The sequence below is a fragment of the Narcine bancroftii genome, chromosome 2, assembly GCF_036971445.1.
Source record: "Narcine bancroftii isolate sNarBan1 chromosome 2, sNarBan1.hap1, whole genome shotgun sequence".
NCBI lineage: Eukaryota > Metazoa > Chordata > Chondrichthyes > Torpediniformes > Narcinidae > Narcine > Narcine bancroftii.
Window position 1 is genome coordinate 108,676,448 of NC_091470.1, and position 21,963 is coordinate 108,698,410.

The window sequence follows — 21,963 nt, forward strand, 5'->3', positions numbered from 1 at the left end:
AGATGCCGAAGGAACTCAGCCGGTCTCGCAGTGTCCACAGAAGGTAAAGATATATCACCGATGTTTCGGGCCTGAGTCCTTCTTTCACAGAGATGCTGGAGGTACTCAGCCGGTCTCGCAGCATTCACAGGAGGTGAAAATATATCACCGATGTTTCGGGCCTGAGTCCTTCTTCCACAGAGATGCCGGAGGAACTCAGCCGGTCTCGCAGTGTCCACAGGAGGTAAAGATATATGACCGACGTTTCGGGCCTGAGTCCTTCTTCCACAGAGATGCTGGAGGTACTCAGCCGGTCTCGCAGCATTCACAGGAGGTGAAAATATATCACCGATGTTTCGGGCCTGAGTCCTTCTTCCACAGAGATGCCGGAGGAACTCAGCCGGTCTCGCAGTGTCCACAGGAGGTAAAGATATATGACCGACGTTTCGGGCCTGAGTCCTACTTCCACAGAGATGCTGGAGGTACTCAGCCAGTCTCACAGCATCCACAGGAGGTAAAGATATATCACCGATGTTTTGGGCCTGAGATCTACTTCCACAGAGATGCTGGAGGATCTCAGCCGGTCTCGCAGCATCCACAGGAAATAAAGATATATCATCGACATTTCGGGCCTGAGTCCTTCTTCCACAGAGATGCTGGAGGAACTCAGCCGGTCTCGCAGTGTCCACAGAAGGTAAAGATATATCAACGATGTTTCGGGCCTGAGCCCTTCTTCCACAGCGATGCTGGAGGAACTCAGCCGGTCTCGCAGCATTCACAGGAGGTGAAGATATATCACCGATGTTTCGGGCCTGAGTCCTTCTTCCACAGAGATGCCGGAGGAACTCAGCCGGTCTCGCATCATACACAGGAGATAAAGATATATCACCGATATTTCGGGCCTGAGTCCTTCTTCCACAGAGATGCTGGAGGAACTCAGCCGGTCTCGCAGTGTCCACAGAAGGTAAAGATATATCACCGATGTTTCGGGCCTGAGCCCTTCTTCCACAGAGATACCAGAGGAACTCAGCTGGTCTCGCATCATATACAGGAGATAAAGATATATCACCGACATTTCGGGCCTGAGTCCTTCTTCCACAGAGATGCTGGAGGAACTCAGCCGGTCTCGCAACGTCCACAGGAGATAAAGATATATCACCGATGTTTCAGGCCTGAGCTCTTCTTTTCCAGAAATGCTGGAGGAACTCAGCCAGTCTCACAGTGTCCACAGGAGGTAAAGATATATCACCGATGTTTCGGGCCTGAGCCCTTCTTCCACAGAGATCCTGGAGGAACTCAGCCGGTCTCGCAGCGTCCACAGGAGGTAAAGATATATCACCGATGTTTCGGGCCTGAATCCTTATTTCACAGAGATGCTGGAGATACTCAGCCGGTCTCACAGTGTCCACAGGAGGTAAAGATATATCACCGATATTTCGGAGCCTGAGTCCTTCTTCCACAGAGATGCCAGAAGAACTAACCCAGTCTCGCAGTGTCCACAGGGGGTGAAGATATATTACCGACATTTTGGGCTCAAGTCCTTCTTCCTCCGAGATGCTGGAGGAACTCAGCCAGACTCGCAGCGTCCACAGGTGGTAAAAATATATTACTGACATACTGGGCCTGAGCCCTTCTTCCCCAGAAATGCTGGAGGAACTCAGCCATTCTCGCAGCGTCCATTGGAGGTAAAGGTATACCACCGACATTTCGGGCCTGAGTCCCACTTCCACAGAGATGCTGGAGGTACTCAGCCAGTCTCACAGCATGCACAGGAGGTAAAGATATATCACCAATGTTTTGGGCCTGAGCCCTTCTTCCACAGAGATGCTGGAGGATCTCAGCCGGTCTTGCAGCATCCACAGGAGGTAAAGATATATCACCGACGTTTTGGGCTCGGGTCCTTCTTCCACAGAGATGCCGAAGGAACTCAGCCGGTCTCGCAGCATTCACAGGAGGTAAAGATATATCACCGATGTTTCGGGCCTGAGTCCTTCTTTCACAGAGATGCTGGAGGTACTCAGCCGGTCTCGCAGCATTCACAGGAGGTGAAGATATATCACCGATGTTTCAGGCCTGAGTCCTTCTTCCACAGAGATGCCGGAGGAACTCAGCCAGTCTCGCAGTGTCCACAGGAGGTAAAGATATATGACCGACGTTTCGGGCCTGAGTCCTACTTCCACAGAGATGCTGGAGGTACTCAGCCAGTCTCACAGCATCCACAGGAGGTAAAGATATATCACCGATGTTTTGGGCCTGAGATCTACTTCCACAGAGTTGCTGGAGGATCTCAGCCGGTCTCGCTGCATCCACAGGAGGAAAAGATATATCACTAAGTTTTGGGTTCGGGTCCTTCTTCCACAGAGATGCTGGAGGTACTCAGCTGGTTTCGCAGCATCCACAGGAGGAAAAGATATATCACCGATGTTTCGGGCCTGAGTGCTTCTTCCACAGAGATGCTGGAGGATTTCAGCCGGTCTCGCAGCATCCACAGGAGGTAAAGATATATCACCGATGTTTTGGGCTCGGGTTCTTCTTCCACAGAGATGCCGGAGGAACTCAGCCAGTCTCGGAGCGTCCACAGGAAGTAAAGATATATCACCAATGTTTCGGGCCTGAGTCCTTCTTTCACAGAGATGCTGGAGGTGCTCAGTCGGTCTCGCAGTGTCCACAGGAGGTAAAGATATATCACCGACGTTTTGGGCCTGAGTCCTACTTCCACAGAGATGCTGGAGGATCTCAGCCAGTCTCGCAGCATCCACAGAATTTAAAGATATATCATCGACGTTTTGGGCTCGGGTCCTTCTTCCACAGAGATGCTGGAGGTACTCAGCTGGTTTCGCAGCATCCACAGGAGTAAAAGATATATAACCGATGTTTCGGGCCTGAGTCCTTCTTCCACAGAGATGCCGGAGGAACTCAGCCGGTCTCGCAGCATGCATGGGAGGTGAAGATATATTACCGACGTTCTGGGCCTGAGTCCTTCTTCCACAGAGATGCTGGAGGAACTCAGCCGATCTCGCAGCGTCCACAGGAGGTAAAGATATATTACTGACATATTGGGCCTTAGCCCTTCTTCCACAGAGATGCTGGAGGGACTCAGCCGTTCTCGCAGCGTTCATAGGAGGTAAAGGTATACCACCGACGTTTCGGGCCTGAGGTTTCGTCAATTGGTGTGTACTCCTCCAACACACTCCCTCACCTCCATTCTTCTCCCTTTCTCTCCCCGGTTTTCAACTCAGATGCCTGCCTGCTCATACCTTGAAGAAAGGCTCGACCCAGAAGCGTCACTTACATATCTTTACCTCTCACGGACACTGAGTGACTGGCCGAGTTTCTCCAGCATCTCTGTGTTTTTGCAGAGTTAGGGTGACTAATGTCGTCGATGGACTGAAATACTTGGGTTGGGTCTCTATCTATCTGAATTGTCTCAATCTTTTTTGACACTGCTTCTGTCAAGAACTTAAGGATCTTTTGTTAATTGAGAGGTGCCACATGATGACGGTGACTGAACAGTTATACAACACTGGGAACAAGCCTGACCAGTCCCCAGTCACACATACCTCTCATACCTATCCCTCCTTACTCATATTCTTTAACCTTTCTAACCTGTTGTTAAATGCTGATCCTAGCTTTAGCTTTGACAGTGGTTGGGCATTCCACAATGCCGAAGACTTGAAAAGAATTCTGCCCTGGGGATCTACAGGGATGGCTGAGAAACCAGAGAGCTCCAAATTATCACAGAGAGCAGAATAAACAACAGCACAGACTGAACAATATTGTGCACGTTGTCCTCAAGGTGACTGTGGTGGAGAGGAGACCGTCACCCACATCTTTGCTGAATGCAGATTTACCAAGTGTGTGGAGAAGCCTGCAGGGGTCTTTGTCACAGTTCATCCACAGCGGCAACATGAGAGAGGACTCTCTGATCTATAGAGACATTCCCAGGGACACACGAGGTCAGACTTTGAGAACTGCTGGAAGACCATCATTTCTGTGAAAGGTGACCTTTGGTTTGCCCAAAACCTGTTGATCTTTCAGCACATGGTGGTGTGGGTGAGGGAGTTCTGCTAACTGGCGCATTTTAGGCAGCAGGAGTACGTGCTGAGGGACACACTGAGGCTTGGCACAGCTAATGTGATGGCGCTGTGGGGAAGGACCACAGTTTAGGGTCCTCCATTACCATGTACGGAGGGCCTGAGACCTAGGGGAAGTCCCTCATCTAACCAGGGGCATATTTACACAAAATAGCACCTATGCATCAAAATAAACAGCAACAAGGAGGCCTAGCGAGAGCTGGCGATGGCTGCCATGTTGTATCTGGTGTTGTATATATTGAGAGTATCGAGTGTAGAAGAAACAGGTGTGTGTCTCTTGTATGTCTGGGGTGGTGGCACTGGGGGGCCTTCAAGTGGTGCCCCTTCAAGCGGCCCTCCTTCAAGTGGCACCCCCTTCAAGGGTTGCCCCCCTTTATGTGGTACCCTGGGCATGTACCATGCCTGCCATACCCTAGATACGCCCCTGAAACTAACAGTGGGGCGGGGGGGGGTGTGTGTGGAGAAGCGACAAGGTGACATGGTGGTGATAACAGAGTATGGAGAGAGCAAATGTAACAATGTACATTGGTGGGAATGTATAGATATGACTGACATTATCGGTGTAAAAAGTCTTTGAACAGTCTTCATTTTTGTCAATAATTTATTGTGAATAAAGTATATTTTTGGTTAAAAAATATCATGCCCATTGCTTCGTTATTCTGAGCTTCCAATGTGTTCCCAGGGACTAGGCCGGCACTGTTACGCTGCGGGTAGAGCTCTACTGCAGGTCATCAGATTGATTCTGACCTTGGGAGCCAATCAGTGTGGAGTTTGCATGTTCCCTGTGTGGATTTCCCCTGGCTGTTCCCGCATCCCATTGACATGCGGACTGGTAGATTAATTGGCCACTTGTGAAATGTAGGTGAGTGGTAGAATTCCACGGGCAGTGAGGACATTGTACAACCAAAGGAACTGCACACACTAACCATCCGAGACTTTCAAAGCCACAAAGCAATATTTATTTATTTATTTGTGTGGTGATACAACCGCTACACTGGCCACACTCCTACCAGCCGACTGCAGGGGGCAAGCACTGTACCCACAGGTAGGCAACCTGGGGGGCTGGCCACACCTGCCTGCTGTCAATCATCGGCCTGTATAAAGACTCGACCTGGCCCCCTTTGGGAGCAACCGGGCACGTGGAGCCAGGAGTGTACTGAGCCCTGGTGTGTACAAGTTTAAGCTGATTAAAGCCTGTTGTACAGTCTGTGTATTTTGCGTCTGAATTCTTTGCAGAGCAGCGCTCACAATTTTTTTAGTTGAATACTTGTCCTGCTTGTGCATTGTTTGTCTGGCTCTATATCTGCGTGTTTTGCACCAAGGACCAGAGAATGCTGTTTCATCATAGTGTACTTGTACAATCAGTTGATCTCGGGGGAGTTGACAAGAATGTGGGGAGAATGGCTTTGGGGCGGTTGCCCTACAACTCTTAAATTTGAGTGTAAGCACACAAACATTGACTCCATACCTGATGTAGAGGTGTAAGGATAGATACAGTTATACCTCAGAAATAAGGCCCTTCAGCCCAATGATTCCATGCTGACTAATGTGGGGTCCTGGGCTGAGATGACTGAAATGATTTTTGGGGGTACAATTGGTTTCACATAGGAGTTGAGAGGCAAAAAGGGAATTCCAGAGCTTAGAGGTAAAACACAAAAGTCTGTAGACACAGTGATTGAAGTAAAAACACGATAATTGAGAAACTGAGCAGGTCAAACAGTCTTATAGACCGAAGATAAAGATACCTCGACAAAGGGCTCAAGCCCGAAAGGTTGGTTCTGAATCTTTATCTTTGCTCTGTAAAGGACATTGTTTGATCTGCTGAGTTTCTCCATGTGATAGTATGGGATCCTATCACCACTGTATATATTTGCATATAGTGATAATGATTGGCTGAGAGTCGTAGCCACACCTACTGGCCAGGCCATAAAGGGCTCCACCTAACCAGATCCAGGTCAGTCTGGACTGGTCGACCTCAATGTACTACGCTCCAGTCTTTTGGTAATAAAAGCCTTGGTTTGAGTCAACAAGTCTTTGAGTCATTCGACGCGCGACACTCCAGCAGTGTGTTTTTCCTCCAGAGCTTACAACCTTCCCAGCTGAAGGCTTGGTGAAGCAAAAAGGAAGTGCGATTGATCAACGGACCCGAACTGAGATTGCGGAAGGAGGAAAGGAGAGGTGGTGGTGATTGGAGTGAAAGAAGAAAGTCTGCAGCTGCAGTAAAAACACAAAAGTGCCAGAGGAACTCAGCAGGTCTCACACTGTCCACAGGAGGCAAAGATATAAAACTGACATTTTGGGCCTGAGGTCTTCTTCAAGGAAGTAGGCAGGCCCCTCAATAAAAAGGCTGGGGAAGAGGGAAGAAAGGGGAGGGTGGAGGAGCACAAGCCAACAGACAAAAGGCGATAATTGGACATGGATAGGAGGGCAGAGAGAAAAGGTGAGAATTGACCTGCAGAGGGGGGGTGCCTCTGTTAATGCAGAGAGCTGGAGTAAAGGAGACAGAGGGATAGAGAAAGAGAAAGAGACAGTGCAAGAGGAAAGGAGAAAGGGGGATAGAAACTGGAGGTCTTTTGTAGAGTGCCAGTGAATCTCCTGACTACTAGAGGGAGCCAGAGACTAGTTGTTGCATTAAAATGGATGTCTCCATGAGGTCTTGTCAGTGTGAGTTTTAGCTAATAGATTTAATTGTTTTAAACTAATCCATATCTTTATTACAATAAAAGAAACATCACATGGTGTCAGGTATGGAAGAAACACCAGGTGTGGAAGAAACACCAGGAGTATGCAAAGTGTGTATCAGTCATTATCAGCAGAGATATGGAGAGTGCAAATAACCTGATGCTGTAAATTGGACTGGAAATGTGGACATGGAGTGGAGGTTGTTCAAATAAAGATTCATGCTGTACCTTCAAGCCATTGGACTCGATAGTAAACCTGATGCACAGAAGATGGCATTGCTACTTACCCTGGCAGGACCTCAAACACTAGAGGTTTTCAATACAAGTTTGACAAGGTTATTGAGATATTTAATGAAACATTAAATATTCGAGAGTTATGTATTTTGCACATGCCCGCAGCTGAAAGGAAAGAACTTTGATACTTTTTTTTGATGGACTTGAAATTAAAAGCAAGAACATGCGATTTTCGATCAACACAAGATTCAATGATCCATGATCAAATTGTGTTTGGGATTATTGATAAGAAAGTGAGAGAGAGGTTGCTGTGAGAGGTAGCTGGAGCTGTGAAGATATACCACACAAATGAATTAGCATTGCAGCACACAAGAAAGTTAAGTAAGAGTGCAAAAGCCAGTGAAACCAAAGGCATAGCCACAGCCACAGTGTCTGGACACACACACACACAAACAAAATATGAGATACAATAAACAACAAAAAGAAGAGGAAGAGACATTCATTTGTAAACAATTCTGGAGGAAATAAATCCAGATCCTGCCCTGTCAAAACAGAGGATGGTCAAATCCTGAGAAGGAATTGAAAGAGCCTGCTGAAAATGCAAGAGACACTGCGGGAACAGACAAATGCAGAAGATCCAGCCTGCACAGCAACAGAGGAAAGCATGGATCAGCAGAGCCAACACAAGCACCTGTGTTAAGAAGATCCACATGTGTTATCACAGCACCTGTAGACTGAATCTCTAAAAGAACTGCACACTTAAAGAGTTTGTGCTGATAATGTTGTGTTTACGTTTGTAAATTGAAATGAGTACTGTATGTAGTTAAATTAAACATCTCAAGGAAAGGGGAGGTAAAACACAGGATTCTGTTGACACCATAGTTGAGTGAAAAAACACTGAAATGCTGGAGAAACTCAGCAGGTCCAACAGTGCTTTTATGTAGCAAAAGTGAAGATACATCACCAACATTTTGGGCTGGAGCCCTTCATCAAGGTATGGGGGAACATGAGAGATGTCTGAACAAAAGGGAGAATGGGGGTTGGTGAGGGTGGGAGATGATAGGTGGAGGAGTGGAAGTCTGTAGGAAGTGGTGGGAGGAGTCTAGGCTAGGAAGTGGTGGGAGGAGTCTAGGCTAGGAGGAGAGAGAAAGGAATAACTAGTTAAAGGGGGAGAAGGGGGGAGGAAAGCAAGCTGATTAGTGGAATGCAGTGAACTCATTGTTCATGCTCGGGTTGGAGAGTGCCCAGAGGAAAAATGAGGTGTTGTCCCTCCGATCTGCGGGTGGTCAGGGTGGGGTAGTGTGAAAGGCCATGGATAGACATGTGAGCTTGAGAGTGTGACTCAGAATTGAAATGGTTGGATATGGGGAGGTTCCTTTTGATGCGGACGTAGAGGAGGTGCTGGCGAAGCAATCACCTAATCTGCAACCGGCCTCTCCAATGTAGAGAAGGCCACAGAGGGTGCACCGGATGTAGTAAATGAGTTACTTGGAGATGCAGATGAAGTGCTGCTTCACCTGAAAGGTTTGGGACCTCGGACCGTGGTGAGGGAAGACGTGTAGGTGCAGGTATTACACTTCCTACGACCACAGTGGAAGGTGCCGGGGGGGGGGGCAGTTCCTACTTCCTTTCTCTCTCTCCACCTAGCCTAGACTCCTCCCCCCCACCTATCATCTCTCACTCTCATTACCCCCCCTTCCCTCTATTATTCAGACATCTCTCATGTTCCCCCATACCTTGATGAAGGGCTCGAGCCCATTGGTGATGTATCTTTATCTTTGCCACATAAAGGCACTGTTTGACCTGCTGAACTTCTCCAGCATTTGTGAGTTTTTTTCAAGGAAAGGGGATGTCGCGATAGTGTTAATGATCCTCCTGACCACTAGAGGGAGTTGGAGACTAGATTTTTGCAGCTTGGGTAGATTCAAAATGGATGCCTCCATGAGGTCTTGTCTCTGTGTGTTCGAGTTAATAAATATAGTTGTTTTAAATGCACCCAAGTTTCTTTATTACAATAAAAGAAACATCATATCCTTAAGACCGTAAGACATAGGAGCAGAAATAGGCTATTAAACCCATTGAGTCTGCCCCACTATTTAATCATGAGCTGATCCATTCTCCCACTCAGCCCCAGCCTTCTCCCATAAACTCTGAACCTAATGACCTGGCCTCCATAAGTGCCTGTGGCAGCAAATTCCACAGATTTACCAAGTTCAGGCTGAAGAAATCCTATACATCTCTATTCTAAATGGACACCTTCAATCCTGAAGTTGTGCCTTCTTGTTCTAGACTCTCCCATGATGGGAAACAACCTTTCTACGTCTACTCTGTCCATGCATTTCAACACATTCAATATGTTTCAATGAGATCCCCCTCGTTCTCCTAAATTCCAATTAATTCAGGCCAGGAGCTGTCAAACACTCCTGATATGATAATCCTTTTATTCCCAGATTCATCCTTGAAGTCGATATTAATGCCATGAAGGATGGAGGGTGCTCAGACAGAACATGAAGTGTTGTTCCTCCTATTTATGGGTGATCTCAGGCTGGCGGTTCATGAGATCACGGGCAGAGATGTTGGCAAGGGAATGGGGAATCGGGAGCTTCTGCTGCAGAGGACGGGGATATGTATTCACTGTAGCCACAGGTCACCAAAACTTCCCTGCCAGCTGTGCTTTGAGAATGAAGCTACTGGAAAGTTAACTTCAATCCTGTGCCACAGGTGTCTCCTCTCAAGTTCAAATAGCTCAGGCTATGAGAAGGATGTGGAAGCCATGGAGAGGGTGCAGAGAAGATTTATCAGGATGTTGCCTGGATTGGAAAATAAGGCTTATGAGACAAGGTTAGCAGAGCTGGGGCTTTTCTCTTTGGAGCAAAGAAGGATGAGAGGAGATTTAATAGAGGTCTACAAGATTCTGAGAGGCATAGATAAGGTGGACAACCAGCACGGGTGAAGCAAATACCAGAGGACGTCTGTACAAAGTGAAGAGAGGAAAGTTTAGGGGAGACATCAGGGGTATGTTTTTCACACAGAGAGTTGTGGGTGCCTGGAATGTGGTGGTGGAGGCTGAACCATTGGGGGGATTTAAGGGACACAGACAGGCACATGCATGAAAGAAAACTAGAGGGTTACAAGGTAGAAAGCATTTAGTTTATTTTTGGTAGGAATATGTGTGTTGGCACAACATTGAGGGCCGAAGGGCCTGTACTGTGATGTAATATTCTATGTTTTCTGCATTGGCTAGTTGGACTGCAGGTTGAAATGGAAACTGTATTGCAGAGTTCCGCAGCAGTCAGGGAGAGGAGAAAATTAAAATGTGGTTTAATCTTCCTGGAAGTCCAAAGCTGAGAGTGTATGATAAAGGGGATTGCACCTCACTGATAGGCTGCCTGGCCGAGATAGAGAACCATCACTTCACAACACTATCCGCTCAGACGAGCTCTTGAAGAAGAGACATATGGAAGACTTTCCCCTGGGACTTCATGCAAAGTTCACGGGGCAGCACGGTTTGCGCCAGCGACTGGGGTTCAAGCCTGGCACCGTCTGTAAGGAGTTTGTACATTCTCCCCATGTCTGCATGGGTTTCCTCTGGGTGCTCCAGTTTTCTCCCACCTTCAAAAACGACCCAGGGATTTAGATCATTTGGGTGTAATTGGGTGGTATGGGCCAAAAGGGCCTGTTTCTGTGCTGTTTCTCCAAATAAATTTTGATCTGGTCTCCTTACTTGAGGAAAGATGTACTGGCTTTGGAGACGGTGCAGAGGAGGTTCACCAGGTTGATTCTAGAGATGAGGGGGTTAGCCTATGCGGAGAGGTTGAGTCGTTTGGGTCTATACTCACCAGAATTTAGAAGAATGAGAGGAGATCTTATAAAATTACAAGGACAAACATAAGATAGAGGTAGGTAAGTTGTTACCATTTTAAGTAGGGGACATAGCCTCAAGATTCAGGGTAGTAGATTTAGGATGGAGATGAGGAGGAACTGCCTTTCCCAGAGGGTGGTGAATCTGTGGAATTCGCTGCCCATTGAAGCAGTGGAGACGACCTCAGAAAATATATTTAAGACAAGTTTGGATAGATTTTTACATGGTAAGGGAATTAAGGGATATGGGGAAAGGTGGAGATGAGCCAATCATCAGATCAGCCATGAACACATTGAATGGCGGAGCAGGCTTAATGGGCCAGATGGCCGACTCCTGCTCCTATTTCTTATGTTCTTATAAATAAATATGATTATCAGTGTCTGAACACTGGTTGACATTACGCAGAGGAAGATTCTCCGTGTGTTTGGGTAATTCAAACTTGATGTGAATGCAACAATCTCCATCGCACAGGGCCCGTCACCAAAGCCCTTCCTCCAACTCCTTTATAATGCCCAGTGTCACAAAACTCACCCCACGGAGATCCCTTGCTGTTTTTTTTTCATTCTCTCCGTGTTTTACCCAGAGCCACAGAAGACACAGAAGCTCAGTCAATTAACCCACTCACTCAGGCCTTCAAATGGTTGGCTCAAAGAAAGGAGAGAAGACTCTCGGGTTACTGGGTGATATTCTTCCAATCAGTGACTGGTCTCTCCCATGTAGAGAAAGCCAGAAAGGGAGCACTGGATGCAGTAAATGCAGAAGACTCTCAGGTTACTGCCTGGCCTGTGAGGCACAAATTCTACATGTTATAGTCTCAGTTGGGGTGAACTGGGTCGGATTATGTTCAATCTCAGTAGCCCCTTTCAAACTGCAGCTCCTGGGTTGCCCTCCTTGGACCTGGGTGTGATTAATGGGGAAAAGGTACTGGAAGCACCTTTCAAATTGCAGGGGGATTGGACCCATTAAATCACCAACAAGTGATGAGTCACACAATCACAGGAACTATCGGCAGTCCCCCCCCTCCCTCCCCCACACCCCCTCCAACCAAAGTAACCGGGTCAGCCATTTCCTATTTCAAACCTCCAGAGCAGGATGGCCGTTTAAGTTTTATTGGGTTCCCTGACCTCCTCTGAGGTAGGTCAGGGAGCCCAGATGGATTCTGACTGGGTTGACCTGGTTGGACCCTTTCAAATCCCTATGTGACTGGGTCGCTAACTGGGCAAATTGCCCATTAACCCCATTTTACATGGGAGTTAGAAAGGGCCCTCACATCTCTAGAGATCCAGGTTCAGCCTGAACCTCGGGTGCAGTCTATGTGGGCTTTGCAGGACATCCCCACGACTGCATGGATTTCTTTTGGATGCTCCGGTTTACTCCCACATACCGAAGCATGTGATTTGATTGTTAAGTGGCCATTGCAAATTACATCAAGTGTAGATCAACTGGAGAATGTGTGGGGTTGGGGGCGGGGCGGGGGGGTGGGGGTGATGAGAATGCGGAGAGAATGTAACACAGGAATAATGTGATAAACACCCAAAGATTCTGCAGAAAATCAACAGGCCCCCACAGCATCCATGAGAGACAAAAGTACTGTATTTGATGGCATATAAGACCCACCCTTTTCCCCCAAAATTGGCTCAAAAATACCTCCCCAGATCTCATACGTGAAGTTGAAATTGACCGGCTACTCACCCAGCTTCGAGAAGCCTGCGGAGATGCTGCGGCTGTCCAGGAAGAGGGCCCACAGTTTGCAGGCCACCTTCCCTCGGGTGGCCTGTACTTTCCGGAGCCACCACTTGCCGCCACTCAATCCCCCCGGTGAGAAGGCTGACACCGGTGAGAAGGCCGTCCCCAGCGGCCTCCCCGCCAGACATGCAAGAGATGTAGGAGGAACTTGTTCGCCAACTTATCTGTAAATACACTAAAATAAATGTCTTAACATTCCTTGCTGAAATGGCAGGGGGTTGGGGGGGATGGTCTTATATATATAACAAACATTTCAGATCTGAGCTCTGTCAAGATATGAGCAAAAAGCAGGCAAGTGCCTGAAAACGACCACATCAAAAACATCTATGCTGTATGAGGAGAAAATAAAACAGGGCTTTTAGTTAAAAGTCCTGTGACTTCCCTACACCTCACCCTGAGGTGGTGGTGGTTGGGGGGGGGGGGGGTGGGGGAGCGTTGAGAATTTCTGCTCGAGATCATCTCCAGTCTTGACTTCTCCACCAATGTGGGGTCTGGGTCTCAAGCTTGCGAACTACAACCCCCACCCCACCATCAAACCCCCTCCCCAAGCCTCTCTACCTCTTGACCAGTCTATCTGCTGGCTGATTTGATTATCTTCTCACATGGCTCAGACTGTTTTTGTTCTGATAACCCTCTTCTACAAGAGGCACACGTAAAGATACAGGGATATTGTATCATTTACATAATCCCACCAGCGGACACATCTACCCCTCTCCCGCCCTCTCTGCTTTCCATAGGGACCCCCCCCCCCCCCTGTGACTCACTTGTCCATTCATCCCTTCCCACTAATCGCCTCCTGCCCAAAGTGCCATACTTGCGCCCACACCTCCTCCTTCACCACCATTTGGGACCCCAAACAGTCCTTCCATGCAAAGCAATACTTCGCTTGTGGGAATGATCAACTGCACCCGATCCTCCCTTGATGGTCTTCCCTACATTGAAGAGACTGGGCGCAGACTGGGAGATCGCTTCGCTGAGCACCTTCGCTCTGTTCGCATCAGTGACAGGGATCTCCCAGTGGCCGACCATTCCAATTCTGTGCCCCACTCCAACGTTGTCATGTCCCTCCATGGCCTCGTATATCGCCAAACCAAGACCACCCATAAATTGGAGGAGCCACACCAACTGGATGGCATTAACATCAACTTCTCCAGTTTCTGCTAGCCCTACTCCCCGTTCTCCCTCTCTTCCCCACCCCTCTTATGTGTTCTTACACAACTAGGAAATTATTCCCATTTTCCCGGAACGCAAGCTGTGTAAAAAGCTCAGAATGAGTATGAGGTTGCCATGCCCATTCTGACATTTTACCTCCTAGACCCCTTGTCAATTTCCCAGAATGCCTGATGCCTAAAGCGAATTGCAGGTGTTCCGTGAACAACAGGGTAATGAATACAAGGTATTGATGATGTGTAAAGTGCACTTTCAGAACGCTGTCTAAACTCACGTAAAGAAACAGAGATTTGGAGTTTTGGTCACTCATGTGTGACATTCTTCAGACCAGTAAAATCACAAAGTCTATCTAAAAAACATCTCTTTTCTTTCCTCCAGCTCTCCACTCCCTTCCCTCTCCATTCAGAGCCATCCCCTCTCTCCCTGTTTGCTGCTGTGCCCTCTCTCCCCTAACCTCCTGTCTGGGGGCTTGTGCTCCTCCCCCTGCCCCCTCCCATTTTGTTCAGGCACCTACCTTCATTTTGCTCACACCTTGATGAAGGCCTCCGGCCTGAAACGTTGTTTGTGTATCTTTATCATTGCTATTAACATGGCTGGTGTAGCAGTTAGCGCAACACTGTTACAGCATCAGCGTTAGGGGTTCAAATCCCGTGCTGTCTGTATAGAGTTTGTACGTCCTCCCCGTGTCTGTGTGGGGTTCCCCCGAGTGTTCCGGTCTCCTCCCACCCTTCAAAATGTTCAGGGGGTGTATTTGGGATCATTGGCCAAAAGGGCCTGTTACTGTGCTGGATGTCTAAATTCTAGGGCGACACAGTGGGCCTAGCGGTTTGTACCACACTGTAACAGTGTCAGCGATCGGGACCGGGATTCAAATCCCGTGCTGTCTGGAAGGAATTTGTGCATTCTCCCCTTGTCTGCATGGGTTTTTCTCGAGGGCTCCGGCTTCCTCCCGCCCTTCAAAAAAAATATACCAGAGTTGTCCACCCAATTGCGTGTAACTGGGCAGCACGGGCTCATGGGCCGAAAGGGCCTGTTATCGTGCTATATGTCTAAATTTATATATATATAATGTACGCTGTTTACCCTGCTGAGTTTCTCCAGCATCGTTTTAACAAGGTTATTGTATCCTCAGAGCAGGTCGTTCCCATTGCAACATGGCTGAGGAACCTTGTGTGTGGAAGCAAATCAGAGGAGAATTCATCATTAACTTTTTTTATTACGCAGTGGTTTGTTTTTTTTGCAAGTTCCAAGTAAATAACCAACCTTGAGATGCACAACTGTAATTTTCAGTACTGTACAAGCAGACGGGTCTGGGAGGGTTCAGATGGGCCATACCAAAGCATTAGTATTTTAATTGTAAATAGGCTGCTGTCGATTATCTCTTCAAGGTGGTTGTGAATTTCAAATCCTCTTATCCTTGAAATGAGATGTGGCCTTTCCCTTCTGAGGACTCGTGTCGCAAGAGTAAAATAATACAGCGAGTGACCCTGAATGTCAGTGTGGCCTTCTGTGGCTTCGAGACCCTATGCTGGGTCACTCTCTCCTTCCAGGCAGAATCATGGCAGATGCTCGGCCTACCCAAACCCTGCTGACCACAGTGTGCTTGAGGGGTTGAGAGAGAGAGACACAGCCAGAGGTCGAAGCTGAGCCAAGGAGTGTGTGTGTGTGTATGTATATGAGTATGTTTGTGTATGTATGTATGAGTGTGTTTGTGTGTGTGTGGAGTGCGTGTGTATATGTGTATATGAGTGTGTGTGTGTAGAGTGCATGTATATGTGTATATATGAGTGTATGTGAGTGTGTGTGTGTCTGGGCATGTTTATGTATATGAGTGTGTGCGTGTGCATGTGTATATATGGGGGTTGGGTTTGTGTGTGTGTGTGGAGTGTGTGTGTATGTGTATATATGAGCGTGTGTGTGTCTGGGTATGTTTGTGTATATGAGTATGTGTGTGTGTGTGTGTGTGTGTGTGTGTGGGGGGGCTCGGTTTGTATGTGTGTATATGAGTGTATGTGTGTGAGAGAGCATGTGCATGTGTTGGTGAGTGGTTTGATGTGCTGCTTCCTTAACAGAAGCACACCTCTCACCTCCCACCAGAGAATTATTTTACCCCCGCGGCCCGCCTGTATCCATGAAGTAAGAATATTGCACTGATTGCATTGAGGCCGTGTCACTCTCTGACGTCGACAGCCTATCACTGGGCATCTCCTTCGGTCAGCATTACTGCAGACTTATTCCTCTACCACGGCATTACCAGTTGGACAGGTGGTTGCTCATCAGTCCCGCAAAGTGGTCAAACTGCTCTTCTGTCTCTGCACTCAAGGACCCACCTGGCGGGGAAAGGAGGAGGAGAATTAAACAGACAACGTGCAGCAATGATCCCCGGTACACCACTCACCTCACCCGTCCTCTCCGTAGGAGTTGTGGCTCCGATCCAAGTGGTGAGGGGATTGTGCTTCCCTCAGCTAGGGATCCTCTGTCTCTGCTTTGCTTCACAAGCAACATGCAAATCACAGCCTTGGCTAAAATATCTCCATGTTCTTGGCAAATGTACAGACCCTCAAGCCTGTCCTGATGGCCAGTGAATCAAGGCTCATCCTATCTTTCAATTTCTTCAATTGACGTGATTACTGGTGGAGTTTTGTAGGCCGAGGCATTTCCCTTCCCACTTTATAATCCCGACTACAGTAAAATCCCTGGTATCCAGAATTCAAGCAACTGGCAAAAAAAAGAGGAAAATAAATTTAAAAAATAAAATAAATAAGAATAAAATAATAGGTAAAAAGTATGTAAGTTTAAAATTGTATAAGTAAATGTTCTCTGAAGTAACACATCAACCTTTGGTGAAGATGGGAGCAACTATTCAGCCAGTGGAGTGTTTAGCTCGTAGCAGCTGTTTGAATAAAGTTGTGTGAAACAGCAATGGCGTCGCCCAGGATGAAGAACTGGTTGATGCTGCTCTCCATTGGGGTGACTCTCTTAAAGTGTCTCCTTATCCCTGCTTAGTTAGAGTCGCTCGGGTCAGAGGCTTTATCTGTAAACTTGGGGTGGGGGGGAGTGTTAATTATCTATAATGTTATTGTTTGGCTTTCGCGTGGCTCTGTGGAGGGGGAGGAACCTGCAGATGCAGCGACGGTTATATGTTTTCAAAGAATGTGACTAAAAATAAAGTAAAATGCTTTAAGGTTTATATATTCATGCAAGTGAAATTTGTTCGGTGTAAGTATAGTATTTTTGTATTTTAAACTGTTTATTCTAACGCAGGTATATTAGTTAGGCATTGTCAGAGAAAGTCTCAAGCAACCAGACAATTCAGTTATAAAGCATTTTCCAATCCCCACAGGTGCCAGATACCAGGGATTTTACTTCATATTGGTCCCCAACTCCCTGGTCTCAATCTCTTTTCACTGCTACTGTCAGGCAGTAGGTCTGAAGACCAGCACCTCCAGGTTCAAGAGCAGTTTCCTGTTCAACGGCTGAAAGTCTGCAGTTGTTGTGATTGTAGGGATGTTGGAAGAACCTAGAGAGTCTCACAGCATTGGAGGTAAAGATATATTGCCAACGTTTCAGGCCTGAGCCCTTCTTCAAGGTATGTCCAACAGTCTCTTGAACCTCCTCTGACGACCACAAAAAGACCTGTCTGCACTCCTTATATTCCCTTTAATTTTCTAGCTCTAACTGTAATTGTGGATATTTATTACCTACCCAGCTTTTATATTTATTATCCCTCTCTGTAATTTAATGTAGACAAAAGAGTTGCGTGTTTTTAATACGTTTATGCTAAGTACCTGTTTGGCTGCAGCAAGTCAGAATTTCCATGCATAGTCCTTCCACTACCGAACATTTTTAGTTATACAACACGGTAACAGGCCAATTTGGCCCTATGAGTCCATGATGCCCAATTTACACACCATTAACCAACACCACCCCTCCCGGTACGTTTTGAACGGTGCGAGGAAACTGGAGCCCCTGGAAAAAGCCCACACAGACACAGGGAGAAAGTACAAACTCCTTGCAGACAGCGCAGGATTCAAACCCTGGTCCCAATCACTGGTGCTGTAAAGGCATTACACTAACCGCTACACTAACTGTGCCATCCGTTAAGGGGCTGAGAATGGAGGAGAGTAACTCCAAGGGTCCACAGTAGTGGAAACGTTGCTATATTGCAAATTAGAGGACTAATATAACAATGTACAATAATTGTATGTATATATATATATATATATATATATGACATTAAGGATATGAACAGTCTCTGCATGGTTTTCCTTTCTGAGTAGTAAAGGGCTGGAGAAACTCAGCAGGTCTCACAGCATCCATTGGAGGCAAAGATATAGAACCAATGTTTCAGGCCTGTGCCCATCATCAAGATCTAAGCGAAAAGCAGGCAGGTATCTCAGTAAAACGGCTGGGGGAGGAGGGAGAAAGGTGCAGAGGGAGGAGCACAGGCCAACAGCCAAGAAGCCAGAGGTGGACATGGATAGGAGGGCAGCAGTGGAAAGGTGAGAATTGATCAGGCGAGGGAGTGGCTCTATGAATGCAGAGCTGGAGGAAAGGAGACATGGGGATAGGGAAAGCGAGAGATGGGGGGGGGGCTAATGGAATCTTGAGAAATTTTGTTTCTTTGTGCATAAAGTTTTATATTTGGAATAATATATGTACATTGTACTTCTGTGCACGATAACAAACTTTCTCATTCTCATTTCTCATTCTCTCTTTTTCATTCTCATTTCTCAAACTCTTTCTCATTCTCAACTGAGCCAAGAGACGCTCAGTTGATAAATCACTGCTGTTTTGGTTCAGCACCACATGGGCACAAACACCACCCTGAGAAACATGATCTTACTTAGATCATAGAATATTACAGCACAGTACAGGCCCTTTGGCCCTCGATGCTGCGCCAACCTATATATTCCTACCAAAAGCAAAACTAAACCCTTCCTGCCTCGTAACCCTCTATTTTTCTTTCATCCATGTACTCATTTGAGTCTCTTAAATGCTCCGAATGTTTCAGCCTCCACCGCCACCCCTGCCAACGCCTTCCCCATGTCTGTGTGAAGAAAACTTACCCCTGATTTCTCCCCTAAACTTTCCTCCCTTCACTTTGTACAGATGTCTTTGTACTTCCTTTCCAAATGTTTCCAGCTCTGGATCTTCAAAAGGAAAGTACAAGGACAGGGGAATGCAGCAGGGAGCAGCACCAGCATGGGAAGGAAGCCTGCGCTGCTACCTATGTGAAGTTTACACGTACACCCTGTGACCACTGGGTCCTCTGGTTTCCTCTCATGTCACAAATATGGATGGGTCGGTAGGCAAACTGGCCTCTCATGTGAAGGAATGCAGGGAAAGTAAAATGAGATTAGCATACAATTGGTGTAAATGGGATACTGATGGTCAGTACAGATTTAAAAGGTCGAACGGCCCTTTTCGGTGCTACCTCTTTCTGTGAAAATCTGCATAAAGTGTCGACTAACCATTTCTCCCCACGGATATTGTCTGACCGTTGAATCTCCAGCTTCTCTTTGTTTATCTTCAATCCATTGGCCAAGACCTTTCACATATCTAACAAGGCAAGGTTAGCAAAGCTGGGGTTTTTCTCTTGGGAGTGAAGAAGGATGAGAAGTAACTTAATAGAGGGCGACAAGATTCTTAGAGGCATAGATAAGGTAGACAGCCAGCTCATTTTTCCAAGGGCGGGAGTAGCAAACAAAAGAGGACATCTGTACAAAGTAGAAGGCACAGAAGTTTAGGGGAGATATTGGGGGTAAGTTTTTTACAGAGTTGTGGGTGCCTGGAATGCCTTAGGTGGTGGTGGAGCCTGGAACAATAAGGGTATAGAACCATAGAATATTACAGCACAAAAATAGGCCCTTCAGCCCTTCTAGTCTGTTCCAAACCATTCTTTTTGCCTAGTGCCACTGACGTGCACTCAGCCCATAGCCCTCCATACCACACCCATCCATGTACCTGTCCAATTTTTCCTTAAATGTTAAAATTGAGCCTACATTCACCACATCAGCTGGCAGCTCGTTCCACACTCCCACCACTCCCTGGGTGAAGAAGTTCCCCCTAATGATCTGCCTAAACATTTCCCCCTTCACCCTTAACCCATGCCTTCTGGTTTGTATCTCACCTACCCTCAGTGGAAAAAGCCTACCTGCATTTATTCTGTCTACCCCTCATAATTTTAAATACCTCCATCAAATCTCCCCTCATTCTTCTATGCTTCAAGGAATAAAGTCCTAACCAGTTTAACTTTTCCCTGTAACTCAGCTCCTGAAGACCCGGCAATACCCTAGTAAATCTTCTCTGCACTCTTTCTATCTTACTGATACTTTTCCTGTAGTTAAACTGCACACAATACTCCAAATTTGGCCTCACCAATGTCTGAACAACTTTACCACAACATCCCAACTCCTACACTCAATACTTTGATTTATGAAGGCCAATATGCCAAAAGCTCTCTTTACAAAACTATCCACCTGTGACTCCACTTTCAGGGAATATTTTAAAAATTGATCCATACTTGGTAATAGGCCATTTTGGCCCACTAGCTTGCGCTGCCCAATTAATATACCTATTTTGAATGGTGGGAAGAAACCAGAGCCCCCGGGGAAAACCCACTCAGACATGGGGAGAAGGTCCAAAGTCCTTACATATGGAGCAGGGTTTTTACCCCAGTCCCGATCGCTGGTGCTGTAAAGGCGTTGCGCTAACTGCTACGTATCTGTATTGCCAGATACTGCATTTAAGAGATTCTTAGGCAGGCATATGGATGAAAAAAAAGTAGAGGGTTATGAGGAAGGGAGGGTTTTTTTTTCTGTACTATAACATTGATGAGAATTGGATAGAGTTGGCAGTGGCAGGAGATGAGGAGGAATTTCTATACCCAGAGGGTGGTGAATCTGTGGAATTCATTGCCACAGAGGGCAGTGGAGGCAGGTTCATTAAATATATTTAAGAGGGAATTAGATCTATTTCTTCAGTATAAGGGTATTAAAGGTTACGGACAGAAGGCGGGGACGGGGTACTGAACTTTAAGATCAGCCATGATCTTGTTGAATGGCGGAGCAGGCTCGAAGGGGCGAATGACCTACTCCTGCTCCTATCTTCTATGTTTCTACGTTTCTATGACGGGAACTGGTTGTGGAGGGGGCGGGGGCTGAGAATGAGGATCCCTCATTCTTTATTAGCACCGATTCCATTCAGACGGGGATGGATATTGAAAAGGAAAAAAAAACTGCAGAGAGAGGCTGGAAACCGGAAATAAATACAGAAAGTGTCAAAAATAATTAGCTGATCATGCAGCAGCTGTGGAGAGAGAAACATTCAGGCCAACAATAATGGACAGATGTGCCGAAAATTCTTACTCGCTGCAGCTGAACAGGTATTTTGTCCAAAAAAATTCGCTACAAAAACAACTAACAAAACTGAAGTTGGATTAAAAGAGACAATAAATATGCAAAAAAGGGAAGATAATAAACATTCACAGTTATCCATTTACGACAACAAAGTGGCAGCAGAAGTGCCGCCAGTTCTTTTGTCATGTAGCAAGGGGAGGTGCCAGAGCCTAATGGCTGTTGAAAAGAAACTGCTCTTGAACCTGGAGGTGATGATCTTCAGGCTTCTACATCTTCTGCCTGAAAGGAGCAGCGGGCGGAAGTGGCTGCAACTGGGGTCATGGGGTCTGTTAATGGTCACTGCATGGCTCACCGATGTGGCAGTTGTATGACCAGACGCGATGCCCATCGAACTTGCACCGACATTTCACAACATTGTTGGTGTAGTCGGACTCCACCACCTCGAAGTTAGGGTTGACGGCAACCTGTGGAGTACAGTGCACATAGGCCAAGTTCTGGAGCAACAATGTATAAACACATACACATCTGCAGACACACACATGCACACAAATATGCATACACATGTGTGGATACACAAACATGCATGCACATCGCAGACACACATGCACATACACAAACACGCATGTGCGTACGCACGCGTGCGCGTGAGTGCACACACACACACACACACATCTAAGCACAGGCTTAGTGTGTGCACACACACTCTAATCTATCTTTTACTATAATTCCCCTCCACCTTTATCCCAACACTGACACGGCTGCGGAGCTGATAGAGATGATTTAACCACAGCCAATCCATCAACCAACCCAAACATCTTTGGGATTCAAGAGGAAAC

At 46.8% G+C, this 21,963-nt stretch overlaps 1 protein-coding gene across 2 annotated transcripts in view; it reads right to left on the reverse strand.

The window, feature by feature from the left end:
• Positions 1-14,962: 14,962 nt before the first annotated feature.
• LOC138754124 (lysyl oxidase homolog 2-like) overlaps positions 14,963-21,963 on the reverse strand; it is an 80,659-nt gene continuing 73,658 nt past the window's right edge. For both annotated transcript variants that reach the window (XM_069917967.1, XM_069917968.1), the window contains 2 exons: positions 21,480-21,591; positions 14,963-16,096 (listed from right to left, as the gene is read on the reverse strand). In XM_069917967.1, the coding sequence (XP_069774068.1) occupies positions 16,017-16,096; positions 21,480-21,591 (192 nt within the window). In that variant the 3' untranslated portion in view covers positions 14,963-16,016. The remainder of the gene's footprint in view (positions 16,097-21,479; positions 21,592-21,963) is intronic.